Consider the following 19,108-nt stretch of genomic DNA (forward strand, 5'->3'; position numbering starts at 1 on the left):
ATAGTATTGTACACTTAGCTATAATTATGTCTATATTCTATTAACTAAAGGTATGACTGTACAACAATATATAAATGTGTACTCTAATTGTAATAAAGCAGTATTTACTCAACAGCCGTGTCGTTATCATTTCAACTCCATCCTCACAGGCCAAAGACAAGAAAAAAAAACAACTTTAAAGTTTTATATACGGGAATCACCGTGAATGATATTGTGATTTACTGAGTACATTTTACTTTTTTTAACCCAATTCTGTCCCACTACCACTGGGCAAGCACATGAATATATTTAATCCTATTTACGAGAGTATGTTGCAGCAATAACTTATGGGCGGTTCAGACTTTTTATTTAACAACTGGTACATCATACGATTTTATCTTGAGGCACAAGCTTACAAATGTAAATCATCTTTAACCCATCCAAAGACTGGTCTCTAGTGGTTACGCCTTACTATATTCACTGATTCAGTTACCAACCAGAGAACGGAGATCCCTTCTTTAATGACTCGAAAGTTAGTTGGTATGATTGCTTTTCTTTAAAAACCGGTATAGACATTCCCCAGTGTACAAAACACAGAGACACTATCAAGAAAAGTGCAACAAAGTTAATAGCTTGTAGTAACTCTGTACAAACTTAGTTCTGAAGCACAAGTAGCCGCGAAACCCCTGACTCATGACTTTTAACTTTAACCACAAACTAGCCGTGTCTCATACATTTTTCATGGAGTTAGGAATATCTTACAAATTATGTGTTTCTATTACAATATTTTACTGAAAGTTTAAACTTTGCCTTCGCTTTTCAAAGGTGGATTTATGTTTTTATAATGTTAGTATCTTACCATCGCTGAGCGGAATACTTACAAGGCTGTAGAAGTAAGACCTGAAAGTGAATCTCTCCAGGGTAGCATTTTAATTTGATAAAGCGTTTCTCGTTAATAGGCATGAATCAAGTTTTCTTTGTCAATATAGATGGTGACCAGAGTGGTCTTCAAATTCAAATTCATACATACTATCAAACATAATATCACGCCTGTTATACCTGCAGGTTTAGACAGAAGTGTATGAAATACATCCGCGCTTTGTGATTAAGAATGTTAGTCCCAAAAAGAATTCGAAAACATAACAAGCTGAAGCACCTGTCTAAAACATATAAAACAATATCTTATATAACCGACAATTTAGCTCGAAAACCAAACATACTTATTCCGAGTCATACAAAACAATTTTTCACAAAACATCCAACTTTTTTACTAGTAAAACAGCAATTACTTCCAAAAGCCGGAACTGGAAAGTATCAAAGTTAGTTGCGTATTAAGATTGGAGGCAATTCCATGAGGTGTAGGGTAAGACCTCTGTCTGTCCCACATCACGGGGAAGGCGTGACGTGGTTTATTGAGATTGATTACAGCGCCGGAGATCAAAACAAATAGTTTTTGATCCGATTTTCAATGAGGATGGGACCGGGTACCATGGAGGGTATAATGGATGGGACATGTTGGGAAATCTGACAAAATAATTGAGACGGGTAGAGGTTTTGAAACCATTCAAACTAGTTATTTAAAGATGTATTTTTAAGGCTATTCGTAATTAAGTATAAACTGTTTTTAAAAATCCCAATAAATCTTATCGCGGTATCGTATCAGGGGGAAAGAAGAGAGAATACCGGCGGTTTGCATAGAACTTGAGAATATTTTATCATTACGAATTTTCATGAAAATACTCTTTCTAGGAAAAACAATAATAAAATTGCATAACTAATTATGCAATTTTTAATCGTAAAATTGTATACTTACCTCAAAAAAAAATCTCGAGATTATTCAACCGCGTGCTATTCTCCGAAACCACAAACAAAATTGCATAATTAATGTTAAAAAGCTTTGGAAAAAAGGTTAAAAATATATAAAGCAACAGAAATGGGTTGGCTTGCCTTTGATATGATAATGAGGTCGCGGCCGGACGTGCAGTAGTGACGTGCCTCCGTTATACAATACAATAATACAGCTATTTTTAAATATAATAAAGTATAAAGGAAATTCTTGATACAGTATTGAAAAATGTTATCGACTTGCAAAGTAAAGTTAAGTTATTGAAATATCAAGAAAATTTTATGTTTTTGATGGGTTCTAAAAATGTGCCTAAATGCAATATGATAATTTAACATAATTAAGATCAAGAACATGATTTCAAAATACATACTTACATATATGTAAATCGGGAGCAATAACCTTTTGAGTCCAACAAGTAGTTATGTTTTTTACAATTGGGAAAGTATTACAATCTTGAAAGGTATAACAGATTCCAACCCAGCCTTATAGTAAAAAAAATCTTAGTGATATTTTAACACGTTGAAATTACATGGTACGTTGATAATGAATAAAACTAGTACCTATTATTTCCCTTCCCTAGCCAACAAGCTCGGTCGCTCGGCTTTGTTTTATACTCGTTACGATAGAGCAGCGTCTTAAGAGAATTACGCTGCGACTCAAGTGCCCTGCTCTTTATGACGCCAATCAATGGCTACAGTGCAGCAGTAGGAAACTACGGGTTTGCAGTTCATAAGATAAGCAATCTAGCAGTAAGGATTGTGAAAATTTGCTGTTGAACGCACGAAGAGCAGCTCGTTTTTTTTATAGATGGATTTTTACCTAACTGACAGTCTATTGTTTTAGGGTTGAGTGCGTTTATTGTTCTTATTCGCAGTGCTATACATTATAGTGTGTTTTGTTATGTAGAGATAGAGGGAACCCTAATGTTCTTAACCATCTAAACTATTGCTATTACTATGCCATGAAGAGAATTTTCTTCGATCCACATTTCGAACGAATTTAATTCGATCAAAAATGGCCCAAAGCAATCGTTGATATTATCAATCAGAATCAAAATTGTTGAATTTAAATACAAGCGTACTTTAATAAAATAATGCTAGAAATTCTTTATTAAAATGAACTCTTCACATTTCCAGATCAGTGCACGCAATGTGTGTCAATATGAATAGACGCGGATCGCATTATAATATAGTCTGAAAGTGTCAGTGAACGATTTACCTAAAATATGCCATAAATTTATACTAGACCGAGAGACTGTTAATGGAAGTTCGCGCTCCGTTGCAACTTAGCTTACCTGTCTAACATGTAATATTCAAACGCCTTACAGAAAAATCTTAGCAGTTTCTTACGGCACATTGTTTTTGTAATTTAAATTCAAAGAGTCTAATAACAATATTATAGTGACTCTAGTAGCAGGGTACTTTTTAAACAATACTGGCAACCTCTACGCTAAAAATCATAACTACTTTTTCATTTATTACCTATTTATTATCACACAATTACTATATTGGTATCAAGCTTGATCTATACTTAACTTTTACTAATAATAATCACATATTCTAATATCTATGAGACACAAAACATGTAAGAGCAAGTAACATAATTCATCTAGTACAACACAAAGTAGATAGGTAAACTTTATATAAAACAATGCCATACAAGCTAAAAAGGAGAACATAAAGCCGACATTATAAATTGCTATAAATCACAAGTTCGCGGTGCCACCGCCTGCGTGACTATTAATTGCTAACAAGATATATACATGTTGCTATACGTGTAGCGTCAGGCGCTTCGTTATTTTAATTTAGTTTCTCGAGTGCAATCAGTGGCTTTATTTATTTAAGTTAAACACAGGTTACGTGGAAAGTAACATTTTAATATCCCTTATATCTTTATTTAACGTTTTCTTTTTACATAAAACATTATATTCAGGCAAAAAAGGAAATATTGTTACGCAACTAGGTAATTGGAACGTGTGAGACTTATCCAACATTGCTTGATTCTAGGTTTGGTAAGTCCTTACAGACTAATAGATATCGAACTCAAGTCATAACAAATTAAACCGTAGGTGTATGCCTTTATTAAAATAATTGTTAGTGTCTGAAAATAAAAAAGGTTTACTATAATATAACTTTGTATTTAAGAGTATAGGTAACCATAATGCGGTTTATTCTGGTCGTTGGCCGTCTAGCCACATTTCAGCTCGATCTAGTCAATGTTACTTAATCTTATCATCCCCTAGAATTAGGTCATCGGCTCTCACGTTGCCCTTCTTAAATCGGTCTCAGTAAAATGGGGTTAACCTCATTGTCTTATGAACTAATCGATGATCGTATATCTGGATCTATTTTAATTTAACTTGAGTTATTCTAATCCTTACTTATTATCATTATTGTGTGTGTTACGATCGTGGCGAGTGTTAGTGAGTTAAAGTACCTTAAGTATGCGTTTTCATTGATTTGTTTCAAGTTTGGGCTAATTGTATTTGAGATTTCGGGGCCAAACTTCTTAGTTAAAAGTAGAACAATTAAATTGAATGCATTAAATTACAGTGTCTCGTCTCTACCTACTTACGAGAATCAAACGGGCGCTATTTACCAAAAAAAAAGGTGACCAGCATCAGTGTCTCAAAATATATCCAAGCAATATCTTATCAATTTCAAGATAGTATAAATAGTTAACTTGTAAGTTCCTCCAAGTTCCAACAATTTCCTAACTATGCGAACAATTAATATGTCAAACTGTTTTACAATTTAAATTATAGACCTTTTGAAATATCCACGTTTTGTATATTATTCTAGTCACGTAACTTAGATAAAACTGAACGGCATGGAACGAATTAAAACGGGCTTTCCCGAATTATAATTTGTATGATATTTTACCATTGTAAAAATAACTGAGTAAGTTAATTGATTTATTTGTTTTGTAGTATATACTTACGTCAAATATAGCAAAAATACATTAGTACATAAAAACACGCCGTTTTCCCACAAAAATAGGCACCAGACCAAAGAATATCACTTGTACCTTGCCTCGTTCACATCCATACATCTTCTCCTGGTTTTTTGCAACGCATTTAAAAATTTGGCATAGCTGTCCAACATAAACATCTTATACGGTCGAAAAATATCCAGAAAAGTCATACAAAAATCAAAATACTTAATTAATACAATGAACGGTTTTACGTTCGTAGTTCGCGGTACCCTTACCACGATATCGAATGTAAAAGAGAGTAAGACTGAGTCGTTACATTGCTGTCTCATTACCATGTCAAAAGCCCTTCTTTCGGCCCTTTGACTTACCTAAGTCTTGCCACAAAGCTGCCCTAATATTTACATTTTTGTATTTCTGTTTCAATAATTTCTTTGATACAATCAGTTTTGAGTGACTGACAGACTGTCAAAGGCAGATTATGCTCGTTTAATGTCGAAACGTATAATTATTATTTAGCTAAATAATAAAATATGTTATGAAACAAGCATGAAATAAAGATAAGAATAGTATTATTAGAGACATTTGTTTACTTAACTTTTGAGTATTTAGAATTTAGTGTTGAAACCAAATAATACTTAGATGCAACGTTGGCTAGTCTCTGTCTCTTTTAAATTCCGTCAACTTAGTGTAGAGCCTTGCATGCTAGATACTGACGGAGGAATACACAATATAGCATTTGCAGTTTCATCGACCCTCAGGCCATTGCAGCTGAGGGCTCTAACTCTAGATACAACATACATGCCGTGCTCTCTTCTACGATATCGGAGCGTAAAACAAGATATGACTTTATTTATGTATTTTATCAAGCGTTCTAAATAAAATCCAAAGGAACCCAAATCTAAAAAGCTCACAAAATAGGGCAAAACATGTAATTTGGTAGCAATTTAGCGTTCATTACTCAACGCTTGGGGTTACACTTTGTAACGACGCGGCGTCGAGTCTTAACTTCATAATGCCGCGTGAAGTGCAGGTGCAAACTCATCGCGGGCTTGCTCACTCATTTCCCACTAATATCTTGTAAACTACAGTCTTTAGTAAAGTTCAACAAAAGAGCAATAAATTGTTGAAGTTTACTGATGTTCTGAAAATAATATTACCACGGTGTTATGCTAGAAATTAAAGCAACTAATAACGTTCTTTTGGTGCGGCTTATCTTTGGTAATCAATATAATTTTGTTTAAAAAACCCTTGTCATATTAGCCTACTACAATTTGATTCCACATAAATTAATTAGATTTAGTTTAAGGGTTTATTAGGGTTTTAAGAGTGGAAAGGTGATCACTGAATCCACTGTAATAAAACACACAAAGTGTGTTTTAAAGTTTCGTCGTTTCACTAATTGACTTATTAAATGTCAATTGCGTTGACCTTTATAGTTCCGGAACAAATAGATGTGACGAATTTAATCAGATTGGGTTCGGTTCGTCTTCATCAGTCCCAATCAAACACAGTCTTGAACTCTATTACCCGTATGTAACAATTGAGAGAAAAATATGGTAAATTTTACCATAATCATTCTAACAATTTTACATGACAATACATAGTTTTCGACTATATTTTTTTACTTAAACAATCATATAGTAACACTTTATAGCAATCTCGATTTTCAGTAAATTCAAAAGAATTGACGTGCTCCAATGCTTTCTGCCATTACATACTTCATTGAAAAAATACAACACTCATTAGTATCTACATTTCTGTTCCGTATGGCAATCAAACAGACATACGCTGCAATTTTAGTCGCGTGACCGCGCAGTCATTTTCCTGACATCGGCTGATACAAACATACAAACATACATAAGTACAAACACCATGGTGGTTATCGAAGCGGTGACGAGGGACTGATCATTAAACATAACCTGTTTATAAGATACAGTTATATCACGGCCAATGGCCATTACATTACCGATATGGCGTTTCTTAGCACGGCTTACTTGACAGTTCCATGTTTAACATCAGCCTCATGTGCTGATTTATGTGGTTCTGATTGGATGGGAATTTGATTTGGTTGCTACCGATTGATTCGTGTTTGATATTGCCTTATTGGTGAGGTTTTACCGTGACTTGAATTTTCCGTGTTTTATGTTTTTTATTTGAAAATTAATAGCTTATTCTTCTATTCCTTGAAATATAAAAATATCACTATCACACAGCATATGTACTAGTTTAGCAGTTAAACTGAGCGACATTCATATTACCTACGCATTTTGTTAGTTTGCAAGTATGAATTGTTGTAAGTATGTTACTATTTTACGATAAAGCTACATGGCACCGAAAGCTTATAGCCTGGCTTAACACATAGGATACCTTTTATCCTGGGAAATATTTTCACGCGGACACGGACAGTAGCTTGTAGCAGTATCATTAGAGTAAATTCCTCTAAGAGTAAAAGTAGAAATAACCCTATCAATAGTTATTCACCCTTTATTAAATTAATCAGTGAAAACCAAGTTGCAGAACCAGTAATAGATCTATGTATTAGATTAACTCCTGGTAAGTCCTGTTTAAGACTAGCAGCTCAAACCTGAAGTACCACGGGATATAAAAGACTCACAAGAAATATCGATAGTAATGAATTTGGAATAAACTATAACTTAAACCTAAATTTTCGAACCAGCAATAGACCAGCCAGCGTGGTGATTAACGTCCGTGGAGGGTATTGTAATATAATTATGGATACTTTAGTCTCCACGGACGTTTGAGTGGATATAATACGAAAAATGCTAGCAATTATTGTACGGTAATGTCTTCAATCCTAAGGGCACAATACTGAAAGAATTCTAATTATCCTTCATTAAGTCCTGACTAATAATATCGTTATTTAATAATGCAAGAAGCTATTATAATAATGGACGAAGAGAGTTAATTACAGACGGCTGATTGATTGATTGCGCTACTTACTTCACTGATTGAATTATATTCCAGCGACGGAGGTTAAGTGATTGTTATGTTACATAACTATCATTACTATGGTATTTTGAATAAAACTTACGTATGTAGAAGTTATTGTATTTAAAATATTGGAGTTAGTGGGAAGATTTATATAATTATATTTTTGAACACAATCGTCTTATTGCAGGTACCTTCCAAGTCAATTTTAATTACGTATACGGTATGAAATTTGAATCATATAAATAAGTGTTGCAGAAGGGGTCTATTTAAATCTTATATTCACATAGAGTCATGCTATTCTCGATTGAAGACGCAGCTTTACGTAAACCATACAAAATGATAGATGCAACAACTAGCGACTGTGGCTAATGCAAACTACGCCAAAACGTCAAGTAAAAAGCAAGCTAAATAATGCTAAGTCAACTTAATATCGGTATAATTCAATTATTTTTTTCACAATTACTTATCTTTTGATACAATTCAACATAAATAAAGTATTCAACTCCTTATTGTAGGTCTATAATAAACTAGTTCCGATAGTCCATATAATATTTTTTACCCAGAGTTGAATGCTGTTGTCCTAAAATGTACGAAGCAACCATAAAAATAATTCCTCATAACGAGAAACTTGCAGTCGGCATTTGTCAAAGCACTAAAATATCCAAGAACAGGTTTCATTTTATTATAACTTTATGTGAGACCAATATTATGTATTTTATTACCAATATTATGAGGTAAACGACCACTGAGTTTGTAGTAATAATCAAGTTCATAATTATTCGTTTGATAGCACTATAAAGTGTTATACGACGTTATCATTATGTTATCTGCGCGGTGCCGGGGGACGGATGGAGTTACGACCGTTTGATAATATACAACGAAAATGACGTCATTCCAAGCTCTACGATATTAAAACTTTCGCTTGACCAGTTATCCAAAAGGTTGGTAACTAATGAACTCATTTGTAGGTCTATAGATATGTATAAACAGAAACAGTTACACCAAAAACTAGTTTAACTTATCAACCTGCTATTTACGCGCTACTTTGCCTAAACAAACGATTTAAATGTAAATTCTGCATACTATAAACAATAAGTTAGTGCATAAAGTGCAGGCGACGCGCAAGTAAGCGGAAGTCCCGCGATTTCGCCGTAAATCAAAAACAACGCCTACATTGCATCGTGCATATTTTAATCCGGGCCAAAGTGGAGGCTCGGGTTAGAGCTTTTAAGGCTGCGACATCTCCCCTCCCGCTCGCACCTATGTAAATGTTGTCGCCGTCCCTCTCTCCTTGCTACGCACGCCAACTAGCGGTAACCCGGCGGACTAGTTGACAGTTGCCTAAGCGCATGCTCTTTGTATTGTGTCGCGTTCTTGTTATTACTGCGATAAATTGTTTTAAAGTGTTTAAAACGATATATTAAATCGAAGTGCTCGAAAATGGTTGTGTACGTGCAAATAGACGTGAGAAAACAGTGAGTTTGTGTCAGTAAATGGGTGCCCGTGGTATTGTTGACATACCAGGATTGTTTTTCACTTGGAGTCCCAAGAACAGTATCAAAATAAAGCTCAAACGTAAGTATTATTACTTTTTTAATACATTCGACCTTATTTATGGCCTCTACAATTTAAATCTAGATCAAATAGAGTACAAAACTGTAAGGTGATAAGCATTATACTCGACATTAATTAAACTTGTAATATATATGAACCTATTTACTCTTGCCATAATTATTTAACCCTAAAACGCTTAATTAAAACTCTAATACGGCCAACACAAACGTTATAACATCTGTAATTAATTAAAGGTTAGGGGTTTCAGCTTTATTAATTTTAAGTTGAAACTCGACGACCATAAAATAAAAAAATATACACAAAATTCGAGGAAAAATTTACAATTAATTTACGAACACCGTTAGAAGCGTGAAATAAAAAATATCCGATTTCAACATGATTAAACACTACATTATACAATTACGACAAGCGTAGTTTTTGTTACAACTTTATAACACAGTAATATTTAGTAATGAACACTGCATAAAACCTCGCGAAAAGCGACAATTACATGAAAAAACAATGCCGCTATTGTTTTTGTTACGAACCAGGCCATTGCAAACCACTGGCACACGAGATTATTCAATAACAACGATAAATTACATGCTTATTTCAATTCTGTACGACAATATACCGACCTTACTATTAGCTAAGCTAGCCTCTATTTTTCCTCAATTTTCCACCGTTCGATTCCGCCTCTATAAAAATATATTTAATTTGAAATTTTGCCAACGTTTGTGTCTGTGGTACGAATCGCGACGTGCATTTTAATCAGTAGTACATTCGTTAGCAAATACCTGGCTATATTTGGTTTACTTGAGAATAATAATCGTGTTGCAGCGAACGGGTTGGGCTCTAGCCGCTCTAGGAAACTGATAAGGGCATAACATGTGTATAACTAATTGCTGACCCGATATTACGCGTCATAATCAGTGCACGCCATATACACATGAACTCAGTACTTCCGACGTACAATAAAGTAATTGTTTGTGAAAAGAGTTCCGTACCAACCCTTTTGTGGGTTGAGGACTATTACGAATCCTCTTTTGGAAAAAAGAGAAATCCTGAATACCTTTCCAAGCCTATTTATTAACTGTTTTATTCATCGAATGCACCTACCTTACACTAAATCGTCGATTACTTTACGTTTTAAAAAACGCTTCAACATTGTAAGGTCGCTTCGCTGTCCTATCACATAAAATATGATAAACTTATTACCTAAAAATACTAGTAAAAATTATAAAATTACTCATAAACGCTCACCTCACGTATTATTATCATATACATACTAATATTTCTGACAGATACTTTCGATTATATACAACTGCCACGGAATACAGAAACCCGCTTTGCTTCATATGAGTCACCAAATTTTGAATGCAACCGTTTTTCGATCCCAGACAGTTGGACGTGAGAGTTGTAAAAAACATCTTATCATAAGGGACCCTAAATAAATAGAGTTATTGGTTCAGTAGTATTTGAAGGTTTCAATTGTGAGTCAGGAATTCAGATAATATTATTCTTGCAGTTTATAGTAAACTAGCTGACCCGCGCAACTTCGCTTGCGTCACATAAGAGAATCATAATTTTCCCGTTTTTGTAACATTTTTCACTGGTACTCTGGTCGTAGCGTGATGAAGTGATGATATATAGCCTATAGCCTTCGTCGATAAATGGGCTATCTAACACTGAAAGATTTTTTCAAATCGGACCAGTAGTTCCCGAGATTAGCGCGTTCAAACAAACAAACACTCCTCAGCTTTATAATATTAGTATAGATGTAACTCATACTATAGTTTGACAACTTAGTAGAACCTAGTAAGCTGGTTGAGGTATACTGAATTCAGAATGCTATACGGGAGTTGTCTTTAAAAAAACAAAAAAATATTGTTTGTCTTTTCCAAAAACAAAAAAAATTAGAACATCAGTGACCTTATGCTTCGGCTTATGGAAATAATGGTGGCCTGTTAAATACAGCTCATTATAAAAATCGTGCGTGGCAAGGCTGTCTCCTAAGTTCTTGGACTATACAAGTACTAGGTATCTTGATTATTTACTTGCGCTCTAGTTAACGACATTTACTGTTTACGAGTATTCCAATTTAGTTCTGATTAGGTTTTTAATAGGTCCCTTGCCCCCAATATCCGAATGCCTATATAATTTCGCTAGGTCATTGAACCTTGATTGTATTGCACGTCGACGATATTGTACTTAGATAAAATCACAAAGTTGGTGCTATCCAAATTTACCAATATATCTTTAAAATTAATTATTTCAGGTGTGTAAATTACGTGTATCTGTATGTACCTAAGTGTGATTGGTAATATGGGTAGTAGCTCTTTACACACTAGATAGTGGTAGAAAAATTTAAAAATATAATTTGACAGATAAAAAACCTTTCATGCCAGCTCTTTTCATTGGCCCTGCCTGCGATTCTTGCGAAATAGCGCTAAATTCACCTACTGTATTTTTCACTGTCATAAGATACATAAGTGTCTGTATTTAACTTAAATTAATAAATTATTTGATTTTGCGACAGAATTATATAAATTTCTACACTACGTGTTCGAACTCTAGATATCATGGTCAATTAAGCAATAAATGGCTTTAAATTTCAATACACTTTAAGTAATACAGTTTAAAATGTAAACCTTTTATCACTTAATGATTCGTCTCCATATTTGTAAATATCTTAAATAAGACTCCTAAGTAATGATCGAGTAGTTAATGTATAATTACGGATAAATATGCCAGACGGGTTTCATTCAATGATTACATGAATGACAAATACATGTCTGCCGGACAAATGAGGCTGTTCCAAGTTCACTCACATAGAGTTTTAAATATCTTTGAATTAACTTTGAAACTACGTAAAATGACGAAAAATTTGATGTTTGCTGTGTTGGACATTGTTTTTTGTAAAAAGTTAGTTGTAGTTCAATAACGAAGTTCGTTTAGATACAAGGTCTTAATAAAAGAATAAAGAAAGTGATCAAAACATATTTCTGCTTTAAGAAAATATAAACAAGGCACTATAGTTATAAGTTAGATACCGGAATATTCTTAAATATTTTGATTCATTGATGAAACAATCGCAAAAAAACGCTGTTTTTGTAGAGAATGTAATAGTATAATTTATCCACTTTACAGCTTAAAATTAACTAATAACAAGCTATCATAATAATCACCTTGAAATTCACATAAAATGCCGTTTCTAAGAACCGCAAAATTAGACAGACGAAGGTAACTGTGAACCTGACCTCACTGACATGCTGACAAAATAAAAACATATCAAACGTGACCAAAAAACCAAAATCTAAAATTGTCTATGACCTCTAAAGGTTATAAAAAAGCATCATCAAATAAACTTTACCTAAGAATTTCTAAGTCCCCAACCCGTAATTTGCCAGTGTGGTGGACTCAAGGCCTAACCCCTCCCTCTTTACGGGAGGAGACTCTTGCCCAGCAGTGGGACATTAATGACTTAAATTTTTGAATAGATAGTTTTTAATCCGTGAAAGCCTAATACGTGATAAAACACCGTACTGCATAATAGATAGCAACAATAGATTCGTAAATAGCCCGCGAAAACGAATTCGACTTCAATCGACCTTATACGTAGCGAAAATGACGCTTTCTCCACAGTTTAGGTCACATAACGGACGACACTTTACTGACCAGTTATTGATATATATTATAACATCATATAAGTTGCATTGTTGCGTGTTTGAGACCACATACGATTGCTTTAATAGGAGTACGATTTGAAAACGGTCTGTGTACCAGTTTACACGTCGCGTGTGAGTTTTTGTATGTAAAACTACTAGGAAGTTATGTTATTGACTCATTGATGTCGAAATGTGACCTGTTACTACAGTATTTTAATTTAATTTGGTGTCTTGTGAGCAGTTTTTGTTTAGCTTTTGATTATGTAGATTATTGGTTAATTTAACTAACCTAAAACTTTAATAGCCGTGAAATTGTTTGGTAATTAACAATATATGTTTAGCCCATGTGCGCTCTAAAAGTCTGAAACTTTACCTGGTAGTTAAAAATAAAAATATTTTAAAGTTCTTTGGTCTCAGCCTATCCCTATTAAAAAGATGTGATATTTATGTATGTATGTAAGTATATTTTAATCATCGAATAACACCATTCTCGGAACCAATAAAAAAAACATAATTTTCTAAGTTCTTCCTCTTCTATGTTTTGAGTTCTTAGTTTAACATCAACATGTTTTCAAAACGTCAATTTGTCACGTTTCTTTATGATAAATCTTATCTGCTTCATAACAAAGGAGTACAAAAATGTATAAAGAAGAAAAACTCTCATGAAATTTAATAACTGTACATAAGTTTTTGACGACACGGTGTTACGAGATTAAAGCAAGCATAAAATTTGGAGAACATAATTAGTTAGTAGACAATAGCCAATTTATTATTGCTGTGGTCTAAATTAGGTAATTGTGGCTTACACAATTTGTGCCACAAATAAGCTTCAAAGACCTCCTTTTATTATAAATAACTAGTACATTGTCAAAGGGATTCTCATAGTTATTGGAAGTAGAACAAAGTACACCCACGACATTATAATTAGAATTATTTTTTGATGCAGATTTTATATCATTAATAACTGTTTTTTCGTACCTAATAGGGTATGTTGGATTATGTTATATTGGCTTAACTTTACAATATCACTGGGTAATATGAATTGGCTGTAAAGTTTTTTAAGTAACCACATTGGTTTGATTTTTATAAAACAGTAATTAGGTTCATTAATATTAATATAAGATAAATATTGCTAAAAACGTGCATCATATTTCACTACGAGTCATGTCACAGTAATTATAATGAAAAATTCGTAATCCTTCCTCCTTCGTGACAGTGGCATAATAGGAAAACCGTGACAACATTATGCACTTACGCATTCATTTTAAATATTATTTTTTATCTACATTAATGAACGTTGAAAAGCTGTTCAATCATAATTATTATAGTGCATTCTTTGATAAAAAAGTCTTGAACGATGCAATATATTTTCGCGCCACTTTTAATTGATTTGACAACTACATGTTTTTTAATGATTCTAACAAGCACAGACAACAATGCAAACAGCCAATGCAATTAAATTCGGTGAAAAATAGTGATGTACTCGAAATTTGCTACATTTTTTTACTGTGATTCATTTTGTTACTTTTCATGTAATGCTTGTTAAACAGCAAATACCTATTTGAGTGCTGAGTAATTAAATTTATTATTTTATCAAGTAGGAAGCGATTTCTAGTACTTTTTTACTCCATGTCTTAGGAAAAAAGGGTAACTATATTATCTAAGAATAGTGGAATGTTGGTGAAATGTTCATAAGAAGCCTCTCGCCACTCCCGCGGGAAGTTATAGACTCTCTAGTCTAGGCTAAACCGACATTTTACTTTTTGCACCACATCAAGAATACAACGTATATTGTATATTTTCCTTTTTTATTATTTTATATTTAGCCTCAACCGGTAATACAGCGAGGTTTAGTTTATTTGAAGTTTATTCTAACATGGTACCCGAGTCGCCTACGACCGCAATAAAATATTATTGTTAGCAAGAACAATAACGCTAATCTAGAATACTTAAAACAAAATATAGAATAAAACCGCTGAACTAAATAAAACTTTTGTTTTACCAGAAATTTGTTTATTGAGCGTTTTGTTTGATCAAGTTAGATTATTTTGTTTATGTTTTAAAACTGAGCTAAAAATTTTAACTGAGCAAGGATGATAATCCAAATTTAAGTTAAACATAACATTCGATTTAGGTAAATCTTAATTGAAAATAATATGATTCAGGTGAGGGATGTAAAAATGATCTATGTAAAACACGTCTATCATTATTATTATAACTACTATTTTAACCAAATAATACAGCTATTACCGATTCGATAGAATAATCTTTTTCTGAAATATCTTTTGTTTTTAAGCCAAGGAACGACGGAAGCAACAGGAAATAATTGTCAATCTTCAAAACTTCCCGTTATCCGACATTTTATATAAGGTATGATGAACGAGGAAGACATGATTCGCAGAAACAGAGCACAATTTTCATTTGTGAATAGATCATGAGATAATTTGAGTAATAAACTTAATCGTCCCCTCGCGGGTATGCAAATGGCGGGAGAGTTAAGATTCCTAGTTAATTAGCCTTTAGAATTTATAACGGGGTAGCGTTATGGTTCAGCGTAATAGATTAGACTACTTGTGCATATGTTGTGTAGTACATACATTAACTGTTTTATAGCGGAACCTTTTTCTTTATACAGAAAATGTGAGAAAATGTATTTTAGCATACGTGCATACATAAACATCATGCGTGTTGCACTAATGAACCCACGTTTCGCTATTCACAATGTTATTCCCATGTAGGTACATGTTAGTCCCATGGAGGCACGCCTCCTATTAAACGAAACAACATACAATTACGATTTAAATAATTTAAAGAAAATATCACTTAAATGCTCCATTTTTCATAAATCTATTTGATTCTATTATGATATTCCGAAATTTAAAACTTTTTAATCAGATTCAAAGAAAAAAGATCGATTTAACTGGGCTTATTAAAAAAGCACACCAATTTTTCGTTGGATGGGAATTCAATCTGCAGATAAAATATTTACATTGTATCCGGATTCCGGGCTCGAAATATTTCGTGGCCAGTTATTGGGTCAGTGTTGCAAAAAATTTTGAAACATGGCACCATGCATTACCCTAACAAACAATACCGTTATACAGCTAAATTAATGAATCAGTGATTTAGGTAATAAATATAAATAATTTATGTATTTATTTATTTTATGTAGGTATATTGTAGACTTGTCTGTGTGAAACTAACAATATCAAACTGAACTTAAATTTTTATGCCCCAGTTTGGATAGTCGACCAAGAATATATATTTTTTATGGATACAAGCAATATGGTACATGTTTGAAATTAAGTGACGCAATAGCAGATGCGTAACAATTTTACCGTTTTATCAGTCAAATCTACAAGAACAATATGGCACAAACCAACCAACCTTGAAACCTAAAAACCCTTCAGTCGTGGGAATAAAATTATACGCAAATTCCCAAAGTTTATACATCCCTATGTTTTGGATGGGTGAGTAAAAGAGCAGTTGTCCTGACATATGGTTAGCCATGGTGTAATAATACTGTCTTTGCCGCTAGCTCCGTCATGGCTGGGTGACTTACTGACTAAGATCTCCTTTTACGACCACTTTTGTTAGTGAATAACATGACGTCAGGTAAATACTTCGGTGCAACTATTGTTAAGTTTCCTTTCATTGATTGTGGATTTTTATGGAAGTATTTATACCTAATACTCTTAAGCGTCAGTGGATAGCCTGCGATAAACAATTATGCTGCTAATGATTAGAAGTAAGTGCATTTTTTTATTTCCAAAATGAGACTTGCGTAGTATAAATGTGATATAATAATATGTAGTAGTTTCATTGGCGCATTCATAGCCTATTGAGATGATAATTAATCATAGTAGCAAGAAAGATATATTTGAATATATTTATTTAATTTCATCAGGCTTTCCAGGCTTAGCACACTTTAAGGCCTTGCCTCTTCCCATGTATAGAGTACGGAATAGAGAGCATTTTGACTGTTATATGAAGTAGTGTAATGGCCAGTATATTTTGACAGTTCCAAAGAAAAATGTTTACACAGATAAAATCAATGAATATTCTTAAGTGTGATCTAGCTTTTAATAACTTAAAAGTCAATACGCGTTGTCAATATCCCACGCTTTGCTGTTCTTAGAATACCATCCGGTCTTTTATTTCCTAGTAAGCTTCTCGCCTGGGACCACCGGTAGGCATAGACGAAATATTTCTTTGTGCTATACATTGCTACAAACAGCATTCCTGCAACTGATCTATAAATTGTAACGTAATACTTCTGGATTACTTAGACTATTACAAAGTTTGGACTCGAAATTTATTGGTACATACCTATATCTAAGTTTTGTGGTTGTTAAATTGATTTTGCATATGCTTGTTGTCTTCCACGACGCATGAAGTCAATACATTCAAATGGTTTTTTTCCTATGGCTCGACCTCTTTCACCAATTGAAGGTCTAGGGCGATAATGGATTACAGAAAAAGGTCGCGTTACGTTTTATAACACAGTACATCTCCGCAATATACCCGAGACTAAGTAATAAGAATAGACTTCATTAACATTTGAAAGAAAAACCACTATAAAAACGATTCCGATTAGCATTATAATTTAGACCTCCAGACGAAGCACAATATTTAAATTAAAAACGGAACGAAAAAGAAAGACAATTGGGAAAAGTAAGCGTTCCGATGTTTACTTTGATGTTCAGTAGCGCAATTCTTTACAGTCGGTAATGTCGAGTATCGAGAGTTTGACATTAAACATGTATTACCAAAATAGTTCCTGCGAAACCCGCTAGAGGCGCTAATCAAATTTTCGTGGAAAATTTCTTGACAGCTAGCCGGTTGTAGTCAATAGTGGTAGAGAATCGAGCTACTGACCTTTGCACTAAGTCTGTTAATGAAGGTATTTAAAAGATACAGCGTTTTCATGCTACGAGGGGAGCTGCTACGTGCATGCTGGTTTGCGATAAGAACATTGGTTTTTATTTTACCAACATTGCTTGTACCATTCTACAATTTTATACTAACTTTTATATCGACATAACGGAGTAAAATTTAAAGAAAAATAGAACCAGCAACCCTTTTTTTCGAATTGATAAGTATTCTGACAACACGACTCCATATGTTTAATGAGAAGAAAAGAGAATATTTTTAAGTTAAAGTAAATAATAATGCTATACACTTAAAAGGTTACTATGTAAATATTAATGGAATTTGAAGCCATAGCTTTAATTTTACCAATTACGTGTGATCGATAGATACATCAATATGCACTTAGAAATGTAGGTCTATTACGATCTCAATATTATTAACAATGTTGTGAAACCCTCAGCTAGGCTTACAGTGCTCGGAGTCTAAGCAAACCTGACGTAAATTCTCCTAAATTGCGCTAAAGACAAGGTAATGATAATGGGACATACCTTACAGAAGGGTAACCATACGAGCTTAGATTGGTGGACAATTTACAATTTTGTTATGACTGAATTTTAGTTTTCAATTTTATTTTAGTAACGTCGTGAATAATTCCTAACCATTGTAGTACTTAGGAGTGTACGTAAGTGAAACGTTCAATAACATGTGTACATGAACACCATTGAATCACCCCATCAAATAGGGGTAGGTACTAGGTAGAGGCCGAAGAATCTCTAATAACGTGAAGTAAATATCCGTAGTCATTGCGCTGTTGCGGATCAGCTGTCCTTTTTATCACTAAGGTGTTGATAATATTAAGTATACATGCATTTGTATTTTGCTATTGCAGAATTCGTATTTAATTGCTGTTATGTCTGCTAACAGTAAATAAGATAAAAAGTATAAAACGAATTGATTTAAGCGTGCACATATCCTTAATTCATTCAAATTCCTTGCGACCGTAATCTAGGCGCGTACTAAGATGATGGTTTAAATATTAAACAACAATGTCCCAACGTGGTTGTAACAGTATTACCTGAAATGTGCTGAGTTTGAGGGATCGACGCGTAATGGAAAAGTTACAGACACTAACGGCCAACTAGTGTCAGCTTTTAACCTGACTGTCTGCGCCGTTTGAGAGATAAACAACATTTAACTAGTAATTTATACATTGTTATTATAAAATTCACTCATTATACGTGAGTCTAAAGAGAAGTTTGAAAGATAAAGTGTCGTTATCTAGTCATGGTAGTAGGCTAGTTTT

General features: G+C 33.5%; 2 protein-coding genes across 2 annotated transcripts in view; both read left to right on the top strand.

Annotated features, from left to right (window-relative positions):
* Positions 1 to 2,990, top strand: part of LOC142974909 (uncharacterized) — a 196,029-nt gene extending 193,039 nt beyond the window's left edge. The window contains exon 7 of the mRNA XM_076117479.1: positions 2,962 to 2,990. Within this exon, the coding sequence (XP_075973594.1) occupies positions 2,962 to 2,990 (29 nt within the window). The remainder of the gene's footprint in view (positions 1 to 2,961) is intronic.
* Positions 2,991 to 9,056: 6,066 nt separating this feature from the next.
* wake (ankyrin repeat and fibronectin type III domain containing protein wide awake) overlaps positions 9,057 to 19,108 on the top strand; it is a 75,431-nt gene continuing 65,379 nt past the window's right edge. Inside the window, exon 1 of the mRNA XM_076117717.1 lies at positions 9,057 to 9,286. Within this exon, the coding sequence (XP_075973832.1) occupies positions 9,205 to 9,286 (82 nt within the window). The 5' untranslated portion in view covers positions 9,057 to 9,204. The remainder of the gene's footprint in view (positions 9,287 to 19,108) is intronic.

The sequence above is a fragment of the Anticarsia gemmatalis genome, chromosome 8 (assembly GCF_050436995.1).
Source record: "Anticarsia gemmatalis isolate Benzon Research Colony breed Stoneville strain chromosome 8, ilAntGemm2 primary, whole genome shotgun sequence".
Taxonomy (NCBI): Eukaryota; Metazoa; Arthropoda; class Insecta; order Lepidoptera; family Erebidae; genus Anticarsia; species Anticarsia gemmatalis.